General features: G+C 42.3%; 1 protein-coding gene across 4 annotated transcripts in view; it reads right to left on the bottom strand.

Moving 5' to 3' along the window:
• Positions 1 to 5,837: 5,837 nt before the first annotated feature.
• The window catches only part of R3HDM1 (R3H domain containing 1), a 153,186-nt gene continuing 148,137 nt past the window's right edge, over positions 5,838 to 10,886 (bottom strand). For all 4 annotated transcript variants that reach the window (XM_023515842.1, XM_023515843.1, XM_023515844.1 and 1 more), the window contains 3 exons: positions 8,549 to 8,631; positions 8,028 to 8,112; positions 5,838 to 7,183 (listed from right to left, as the gene is read on the bottom strand). In XM_023515842.1, the coding sequence (XP_023371610.1) occupies positions 6,822 to 7,183; positions 8,028 to 8,112; positions 8,549 to 8,631 (530 nt within the window). In that variant the 3' untranslated portion in view covers positions 5,838 to 6,821. The remainder of the gene's footprint in view (positions 7,184 to 8,027; positions 8,113 to 8,548; positions 8,632 to 10,886) is intronic.

Raw genomic sequence — 10,886 nt, 5'->3', positions numbered from 1 at the left:
AAAAAAAAAAAAGAAAGAGAGAGAGAGACCCAGAACCTTGGACCTGGACTTGATGCAGATATGCAGAATACCAGACATGTTAGTGAGACAATTCTGAAACTTCCAACCCAGCCCCCTCCAGCCCCAATAAAGAGCAGCTGCTACCAGAAAGAGCCATGCCATCCTCTTTGAGCCCTGCCCAAATTCCTGCTTTAAACCATTAAATTCTGAGTGGTTGGTTAAGCAACAAGAGGTAACTGAAACAATACAGTCATCTCTCATTATTATGGGGTATTTGTTCCAGGACCCTTGTGGGTATCAAAATGCATGGATGCCCAAGTCCCTGATACAAAATGGTGTAATAGGGTGGCTCCTGTGGCTCAAGGAGTAGGGCGCTGGCCCCATACGCCAGAGATGGTGAGTTCAAACCCAGCCCTGGCCAAAAACAGCAAAAGAAAAAAAAAAAAGGTGAAATATTTGCATATAACCTACACACATCTTCCCGTATACTTTAAACCATCTCTAGATTACTTACAATTACTAATACAATATAAATATTATGTGAATATTTGTTATATTGTATTATTGATTAGGGAGTAATGATGAGAAAAAAGTCTGTACATGCTTAATACAGATGCAATTAAAAAAATATTTCTGATCCGTGGGGTTGTGGAGGGCTGAGAGTTGTTCAGAAAATAAAAAAAACGTGGGGTTATATTTAGCTAATGACTTATCTATTTCAATGCTTTCTCCTTCCTATTCCCAAAGAACCAACTTTTATCATTTTCTGATTCAGAAATTCCTACTACCTTTCCCTCATATTCCTCCAATATTCTTTTTTCCCCCCCTTTTTCTGAGATAAAGTCTCACTCTGTCACCTACACTACAGGCACCTGCTACAATATCTGACTAGTTATATATATATATATATATTTTAAGTCATATATACATAGATCATAAATACATTTATGCCTTTGTGGGATTCAATGTGTTGATTATTTGTACAAATTGGAGTGCCTACATCCTACTAATTAACATAGCTTTCACCTGATTTACTTAATCACAGAGTTAAGTGTTCAATACTTGATAGATTTGACTTGTACCCTTATAATATGCTCTGTAGGTGTGGTCGCACCATTAACCCTCCCTCTATTGAACCACCCCTCTCCTTTCCCATCTTCCTCCCCTTCCCTCTTTCATCCTGGGCTATAGTTGTGATTCATCTCTCATATGAAAGGGTGAGTGATTATAAATTGGTTTTAAAGTAGTAGTACTGAGTACCAATATACTCAGTTTTTTCTATTTTTAGTAGAGACAGGATCTTGCTATTGCTCAGGCTGCTCTCAAACTTCTGAGCTCAAACAATCCACCTGCCTCAGCCTCCCAAAGTGCTAGGATTACAGGTGTGAGCCACTTTGCCTGGCCCCCCTTCAGTAGGTAGTATAATCAAACCAAAATGATTCCACATGTAGATGCTGAAGGGGGAAATACTGAGCAAATATGCACTGTGCTGCCTAACCATATGTGACCATGGGCTGGGCTAACAGGCAGCTTTGTTTTTTAGGTGGTGAAGGTGATGGGCTAAATGTGTAGGAGTGAACCTCAAATTCTCTTTTATCACTACCTCATGAAGGCTTCTAGAATCATAAGCAACCTGGGGCCAGCTTTGAATCACACTAGCATATATAAAGTGTTTTCATGCCAGTGCCACACCAGGCTCTAGAAGACAGAGAATCCAACTCATCTGTTTCCTGTGGTAACTGCAGATGTGTTACTTTGACTCTACCCAAGCTGCTCAGGAATTGTGGGTTCAGTTCAGAGGCCTGTGTTTTCACTATTTACTCATAGAAGATGCCATGCCCTCTGCCTTTGAAGATTACAGATAACATAACATCTGCTGGGCAGGCAGTGAGCTGGGATCGGGAGATCTAACAACTGCAGAAGTCTTTTTTTTCCCCCCTAACAGAAAGGGTCTTGCTCTGTTATTAAAGCAGGCTGTAATCAGCTCACTGCAACTTTATGCTCCTGGGCTCAAGTAATTCTCTTGAGAATTACTCAGCCTCCCAAGTAGCTGGGACTGTAGGTGTGTGCTACCATGCTGGCTAATTTTTTAATTTTCTGTAGTGACAGGGCCTCACTCTATTGCTCAGATTGGCCTCAAACTCCTGGGCTCAAGTGATCCTCCTGTCTCAGCTGGTGTGAACTATGGTGCCTTGCCTCAGCTGAAGCCTTACATTTGCACTTTTTGTTGCTGATGACAGGCAGAGAATCCAACTCAGCTGTTTCCTGTGGTAACTGCAGATGTGTTACTTTGACTCTTCCTAAGCTGTTCAGGAATTGTGGGTTCGATTCAGAGTCTTGTGTTTCCATACCGTTTACTCATAGACCACAGGTCCCTGCCTAATGTCATCAGGAAAACATTTTCCTAGCTTGGGGGAGCGTTCAGATCCTTCTTTTGTTGTCAGCTCTGATGCCACACTATTTATTTTTAATGACTTTGGCACCATGGGAAAATTATTTATTATGTGTCAGCTCTGATACCACACTAATTATTTATAATGACTTTGGCACCACACTTTGATCCATAAACATTATTTATAATGACTTTGGCACCACACTTTAGATCCATAAACAAGTGCCAAATATACCCATGTTCTTTGTGAACCAAGGGTTTAAAAAATATATATTTAAGCTTTATTTTTAGTTTTCTAAAAAAGTAACAGAAATGGACAGAAAGTTATGAAGTGACCTCTATCATTCCCAGAGAAAGGGCTGCCAGACCTGTGAATATTGCACAGGAAAGAACAGCATACTTTATTGATAAAAGTAATATTGGGGCGGCACCTGTGGCTCAAAGAGGTAGGGTGCTGGCCCCATATACTGGAGGTGGTGGGTTCAAACTCAGCCCCCAGCCAAAAAAAAAAAAAAGTAATATTACCTAGCTCAGCGCCCATAGCACCATAGTTACAGCACCAGCCATATACCATGAAGTTGTCAGGTTCCAACACAGCCGGGCCAGTTAAAACAATGATAACTGGAACAAAAAATAGCCAGGCATAGTGGCAGGCACCTATAGTCCCAGCTACTTGGGAGGCTGAGGCAAGAGAATCTCTTGAGCCCAAGAGTTTGAGATTGCTATGAGCTGGACGCCACAGCACTCTACCGAGGGCAACACAGTGAGACTTTGTCTCAAAAAAAACCAAAAACAGTAATATTACCCCTCCATATGGTCTGTGCTCTGGGAAAACTTAACAATAAGGATTATAGCCAGGCCTGTTGAACACCTGAAGCTATTCTTAGAAAAGTTTAAAGTCGGCTAGGCGCCTGTGGCTCAAGCGGCTAAGGTGCCAGCCACATACACCTAAGGTGGCAGGTTTGAATCCCCAGCCCGGGTCCGCCAAACAACAATGATGAAAAAAAAAAAAAAAAGAAAAGTTTAAAGTCTAGGCCAAATGACATCTAAAATGCCTCCTTTGTGTGCTTCTATCTTCCACTATTTTTATTTTAAATATGGCAGAACCACTGTAAGTTGACCACCCAAGGAACTGTAATGAACTAGTCAGCATATGGAAGTGGACAACATAAGGAACTAGGGCTACTGTACTGATGTGTACATGTGGTACTTGTCTAGTCTATGAAAATCAGGTCAATTTGAGGTGGTAAAGAAAAGGAGATGGTTAACTACAGAGGTTCTAAGTACTTTAACCTTGTAGGTGACATTTATTTAATTTTTTAGAGTCTCTCTCTGTTGCCCCATGCTAGAGTATCAGCCTAGCTCACAGCAACCTCAAAACTCCTAGGTTCAGGTGATCCTTCTACCTCAGCCTTTGGAGTAGCTGGGACTACAGGTGCCTGCCACAATGCCTGGCTAATTTTTCTATTTATAGTAGAAATGGGGGGTCTAGTGCTTGCTCCAGCTCGTCTCCAATTCCTTAGTTCAAGTGATCTTCCTGTCCCCACCTCCCAAGAGTCTTAGGATTACAGATGGCAGCCATTGTACCCAGCTGGAAGTAACATATTTTTAAAACTTTATTTAAATTTTTATTTTTATTTCTTTGAGATAAGAGTCTTACTATGTTGCCTTTGGTAGAGTGTAATGGCGTCACAGTTCACAGCAAGCTCAAACTTTAGGGCTTAAGCAATTCTCTTGCTTCAGCCTCCCAAGCAGCTGGGACTATAGGCGCCCGCCACACCTGACATTTTTTTAGAGACAGTTTCACTGTGTCGCCCTCAGTAGATGGCTGTAGCCTCACAGCTCACAGCAACCTCCAGCTCTTGGGCTCAGGTGATTCTCTTGCCTCAGTCTCATGCCCAGCTTTTTTGTTGTTGTTGTCATTGTTGTTTAGTTGGCCAGGGCCAGGTTTGAACCGGCCAGCCCTAGTGTATGTGGCTGACGCCCTAACCACTGAGTAAGGGTGCCAAACCTAAATTTTTATTTTTTTATAGAGTCCAAGTCCCATCATTATGTTGCTCAGGCTGGCCTCAAGCAATCCCCCTGCCTCAGCCTCCTGAGCAGTTGGGACCCCACCAGTTTTATATAGGTGAAATCAGATTCTAGAACAGGGGTCCTCAAACTTTTTAAACAAGGGGCCAGTTCACTGTTCCTCAGACTGTTGGAGAGCTGGACTGCAGACTGTGGGCCTGGGGACGAGTTGGCTGCTAAGCAGGACAGGCAGCAGTGGCTGGATAAATGTCCTAGGTGGGCGGCATGTGGCCCACGGGCCGTAGTTTGAGGACGCCTGTTCTAGAAGAACAAAAGGAATAAGGGAATATACAGACTATGGAATGCATAGTTTTTATAATGGTGGGGGAACTGGCAATTTCATTATTTCCATGTGATTGTTAGGGAATAAGGTGGTAGTGGCTAAGAGCTGGCTCTGCAATAGCCTTAACTTCTTTTAGCTCTAGCGTATTATCTCTTTTGCACTGTGTTTAACTCCTATAGTATAAACCAAAAACTTGAGTTTATCAGAACTCCTACTGCAGAAGTTAAAAGACAATAAATATCCTGAGAAATTAACTTGAAGAAACCACGAAGTTACGATTTTTTGTTTCCATCTCCATATATGATTGAGAATAGCTATTGTTGCAATGCTTGCCATCTCTGACTTGCTACAGGTTAAAAATAGTAAAAATTCACCAGGCTTTGGAAGTGAGTGATTTTCAAAGTCCTCACTCTTACTTCTGCTAGATATGGAATCTTAACCTGACAAGGTTCTAAGGCAGCTCTAGCTTCTGATCCCAGGAGTACACAATCAGGCCATGACAGCTCTTTGGAAGCTCTGCCACTCTCTGGGGCCAAATGGGACTCTGTAAATGCTCTAGAGCAAGTGTACATCTTCACTAGTCTGGTAACACCAGGTGCTTTTCAGATTCATGGTGAAGCCCTAGTTTGGGCTGGAAGTAAACCAGGCTCCAGGCAAGCTGCAGCTGGCAAATGCCCCCTTTTAGATTTCCCAGCAGTTTCACTTTGCTTGAATAATGAACGGGGAAAATTGTTTATATACTATTAGACCTAAACTGGGTAACTGCGTGTGTAACGTATAAGCTAAAAACACATCATCTAAACAGACCCGTTGTTTTTAGTTGCCTGACTATAAGTATGTTGATACTCCAAATTATCTGCAACTGATAACTTTATGAGAAATAGGGGGCCCCCTCCCCATGAATCATACTCACTAGAAAGAGCTCCCACAGAGAAAGGAATACATCAAGGACACTTGTAATATTAGAGGATTTACTGTCTTTCATGTCCTACAAGTCTGAAATTGATTTAAATCTTTAAGAAAATATATTACATTTTCAGAACTGACATTTATTTAAAAGGCATTTTTGATTAAAAAAAGACAAAGTGGGCGTATATTTGTAAACATTTATTCTCTTTAACTGAAAAAGGCTTGTATCAGCACACATTGTACAGCCTTGCAAATTACACAGAAATTGAAAAGAAGGTTCCTTATTCATAAGTGCAATGAATCTTTGATGTCCAGTGATCCGCTGCAAACAATGAAAACAAATTGTAAACCACTTAAGAAGTTTCCAGCACTCATCAAATGCATTTCCTTAGGTGACAAAAAATCCACAAGGAGGAGAACGCAAGTAAGTGGTATATAGTTATTGGAGAGACACTTTAAAAAAAAAAGTGTAAGTATTTTCCTGCCTAGAATGATTCCTATTCCCCTTTGACAAGTGGTTTGATTAAGAGACATTAAGAACATAATTTACTTTATACTTAATGTTCATACTACCTAAATGTAAAAGGAAAGAACCTTATAGGGGAGGAGTTCTGTATTTTCTAGCAATTGTTTTTGTGTTTAGAGGTTCAGGGGAAGAGTAATCTTCTGTTTGTGGGCTCTCCTTAGCACCTCTAACCCAAAAGAAGATAGAACACGGTTTTGACTTGGTTATTCCACTCCTGCATTCTTTTCCCCCTCAAATTCTAAGTTGGGTTGCACTGTGCTGGCTGAAAAAGAAATACAGGTTGCAACTGGTTATAATTGTTTTGAAGGATAATTTTGCTGTACAACAGAGCTTTGGATTTGATACAAGAATTCAGAAATATAAAACAAAATTTTAACTATAAAAGTTAGGAGGCATTTGAACAGCATTTCCTTAGAAAAACCTGCTAACTCTGTATCATTCCGCCGTGGATTCCTATAGTCATGTGGGGTGAAATGTGTATTTTTTCCCCCTTTGCTGGATCACTGGCATTTCTTCACAAGCTATAACGCCATGACCACACGTCCTAGGAGTCTCTATAATGTTAACAGAGGCTCCAAATACCAAGCCAATCATGGGAGAGGGCAAGGGAATCATAGAGGTGAAGGGTCCAAAGGTGGCTGTTACTGAGAACTTGCCCTTTCCAAAATGTGAAAGTCATAGTGCTTCTTGCTTGTTCTCAGCTTAAACTTGTTAACTGAATTAATTTGCTTCTTCAACGCATTCTGTGCAGCTGAAATGGAGGGGAATGTGGCTAAGACAGTGTACGTGGAGGCCAAGTCACTGGGTTTAGAGCGTTCAGGGTTTACAGTGTTGTCCCCACTGCCACAGCAGAGGGGGTGACGACGCAGTTGGGGCTGGGACTGGGGATCCCGGAGCCATCGAATCTTGGCACCAATTTTAAAGAGTTCCCCAAAAAGTTTCTCGGCTTCCATGCGAGTTATTCCATCTGGTAATTCAGTAATTTCCAAGACTTTCCCAACAACTAGAATGGAAAAGATATAGAATTAATACATCTGTTACCAGAACAGTTGGGTAAAAAAGTACTGCAAATGCCAAATGACATAAGAAACAGACAGAATTTCTGAAACTATCCAAATCTACAAAATTATAATTGTTAGGGCCATCTTTTAAATCTTTCTTAACCTCTCCACCCCCTTAGGCAAGGAGTCTACAGCTTATGACATTAAGCCATTGATTTCAGTCTTTGCTGAGTTTCACATAAAAAACATGGCACTATGCAATAGCTTCTCTAATTTAGGAGTGTGATCTTGGGCAAACACTTTTTGAATTTCACATTCTCATTTTAGAATTAAATAAGAGCTCTTGCCCAAAGCACTATCAGGCTGTTAAGTAGAAAGTTAAAGTTTGTGCATTCAGACTCTCTCCCACACAGGTATAAAGACAACCCCTTTGGCCCTCCTAAATCTACCTACATCTTACTGTATATACTAGGCCTCAAACTATGGCCCGCGGGCCACATGTGGCCTGTCTAGGACATTTATCCAGCCCGCTGGGTGTTTTTGCCGCCGCTGCCTGTCCTGCTTAGCAGCCGACTCATCCCGGGGCCCGCAGTCTGGCCCTCCAACGGTCTGAGGGACAGTGAACTGGCCCCCTGTTTAAAAAGTTTGAGGACCCCTGGTATATACTCACACATCTGAAATGAGACCCTGAGAAGAACACATCCAAGTATCCTAAATTAGAGATGGCAACATTTCCTGTGATTTTTTGTGGGACTATAGAAGAAGAAAACCTGCTGTGGTATTATATACTTTTAAACACTGTCACCAACTTGTAGATCCACATCCAGTTGGCCCCCAGGGACACACCTGCTTCTCCTGCTCCAAGGTCTGTAGATGCAGCCTTTTTAGCTTGTCGTCTTCCTCTGTTTCCATGCCTGCTGCTAGACTGACTCTGAATACCCAGAAATAGTTCACAAATAAGGTTAGCAGTGCCGAAAAATGTGTTTGTAATCTTTGCAAACTTTACACATAAACATACTTAAGCCTGCACTTTGGCAAAAACAAACCAGTCCCAAGCCTTGTGAATTCTGCCTCTGTAGCAAATTACTCACTGACTAGCCTCCATTAACAAGGGTGCCCCAAATCCCAGACACCACCCATCTTTGGGTGGCAGTAGTGAATTGCTGTTCTACCAAGCAGAGCACTACCTTTTCCATTGAATTGCTCCCAACAGAGCTAGTGATGACCTCGATAAACCAGGTGGCAGAGGCACAGAGGTCTCCTTCGGCAGCACCAACAGGTAGGCTCAGGATACCCTTACACTCTCAGCAACAGAAGTATCATGTTTTGCAACAAGGCCTAGGAGGTCAGACAGTGGCCTTTCATACCTGCTGGTTTGAAATGTGTCCATGCAAAACAGCAGGAGGGTTGTACTGCAGTGGCTGCCCAAGTAATGGATACCTGGCATCTCCTGAAAGATAATACAAAACATTTTTACTTCTTTCTGTCCTCAGTTAAAAAATATGTCCCAGAGTTTTCTAAATTGTTTGAAACAATTAAGATGCACAGGGGAAACACACTTGGCAGAACAAAACAAGTATAGGTAACTGACATATTTCCATATAGTCTTTTTTTTTTTTCTTCTTGAGACAGTCTCACTATGGTCACCCTTGGTAGTGCCACCAGCATCACAACTCGTAGCACCCTCAAACTCCTGGGCTCAAGTAATTCTCTTGCCTTAGCCTCCCAGGCAGCTAGGACTACAGGCGCCTGCCACAATACCTGGCTATTTTGTTGTTGTAGTTATTGTTGTTTAGCTGATCCTGGTCGGGTTCAAACTTGCCAGCCTTGGTGTATGTGGCTGGGGCTGTACCCACACAGTGCTATGGGCGCTGAGCAAAAAGATTAAAGACCAGTGGTTATGAAGGAGGGTAAATGGTAGGAATTAGGTGGACAAGAGATAGGAAGGACAGAAACTTCTCTATATACTTGAAAACTGTTAATTTTTGAATCATGTTAATATATTGTGTATTACAAAAGTAAATTATGAGGCTAATTTTATCTCTAGGTTCTATGTTCTATCCCATAGATCTATGTTTCTATTTTTATCTATTTTATGCCAATACCATGCTGTTTTGATCACTATAGACTTGCAGTATAAACTAAAGTCTGGTAACATGATGCCTCCAGATTTTTGTTTTGTAGAATTGCATTGGGTATTTGGGTTTTTCCTGGTTCCATATGAAATGAAGAACTATTTTTTCAATTTCTTCGAAGTATGATGTTGGGTTTTTTTGTCAGAATCTCACTTTGTTGCCCTTGGTAGAGTGCCGTGGTGTTATATCTTACAGCAACCTCAAACTCTTGGCTCAAGCAATCCTCTTGTCTCAGCTTCCCAAGTAGCTAGGACTACAGGTGCCTACCAGAATGCCTGGCTATTTTTTAATTTTTTTAGAGACAGAATCTTGTTTTATTGCCCTTGGTAGAGTGCTGTCCCATCACAGCTCACAGCAACCTCCAACTCCTGGGCCTAGGCGATTCTCTTGCCTCAGCCTCCTGAGTAGCCAGAACTACAGGTGCCTGCCACAATGCCTGGCTATTTTTTTGTTGCAATTTGGCTGGGGCTGGGTTCAAACCCGCCTCCCTTGGTATTTGGGGCTGGTGTACTACTCACTGAGCTATAAGTGCCACCCATGCCTGGCTATTTTTATAGATGGGGTCTTGCTCTTGCTCTGGCTGGTTTCGAACTCCTTAGCTCAAGCAATCCACCTGCTTCGGTCTCCCAGAGTGTTAAGATTACAGGCTTAAGCCACTGTGTCTGGCCTATGATGTTGTTTTTCTTTTTTTTTTTGAGACAGAGTCTCATTATGTTGCCCTTGGTAGAGTGCCATGGCGTCACATTTCACAGCAACCTCAAACTTTTGGCCTCAAGCGATTCTTTTGCCTGAGCCTCTCAAGTAGCTGGGAAATAGGCACATGCCACAATGCCCAGCTATTTTTTGTTGTAGTTGTCATTGTTGTTCAGCTTGCCTGGGCTGGGTTTGAACCCACTACCCTCTGTGTATGTGGCTGAAGCCATAACCACTGTGCTACGGGTGCTGAGCCACAGTACTTCATTTTAGCTATAGGTGGCAAAAGATGTTATGGCAGGGAATACAGATTTTTAAAAAGGAATTAAGGGTCACCAATGTCTTAGGCATAGGGAACGGGTTACTTTTTACCAGATTTCCTAATTTCACCTGTGGCCATGGGGACTTTCCCTGCAGCCTTTGCTTTTACTTCCTTTTTTGTTTCTGTTTGAACACCTTATCCTCTTCACCGATCTCCTTGGCCTGCATCTTGGGATATTTCAGGGGCTTTTTCTACCACCTTTGCAGAAGGACATGGTGCTGCTAACCCTTCCCTAGTTTCAAGCTGTTGTGTTGCCCTGGGTAGAGTGCCATAGTGTCATAGCTCACAGCAACCTCCAACTTGGGCTCAAGCGATTCTCTTGCCTCAGTTTTTCTGCTGTTACTACAGACGGTGTCTCACTTTTTTGCTCAGGCTAGTCTCGAATTTGTGAGCTCAAGCAATCCACTTGCCTCAGCCTTCCTGAGTGCTAGGATTACAGGCGTGAGCCACTGCACCTGTTCTTTTTTTTTTTTTTTAGACGGAGCCTCAAGCTATTCCCCTGGGTAGAGAGCCATGGCATCACAGCTCACAGCAACCTCCAACTCCTGGGCTCAA

This window comes from Otolemur garnettii, unplaced genomic scaffold (assembly GCF_000181295.1).
Source record: "Otolemur garnettii isolate 467f Iridium unplaced genomic scaffold, OtoGar3 scaffold00080, whole genome shotgun sequence".
Taxonomy (NCBI): Eukaryota; Metazoa; Chordata; class Mammalia; order Primates; family Galagidae; genus Otolemur; species Otolemur garnettii.
The sequence above is the reverse complement of the archived record's forward strand: the minus strand, read 5'-3'. Positions and strand labels throughout refer to the sequence as shown.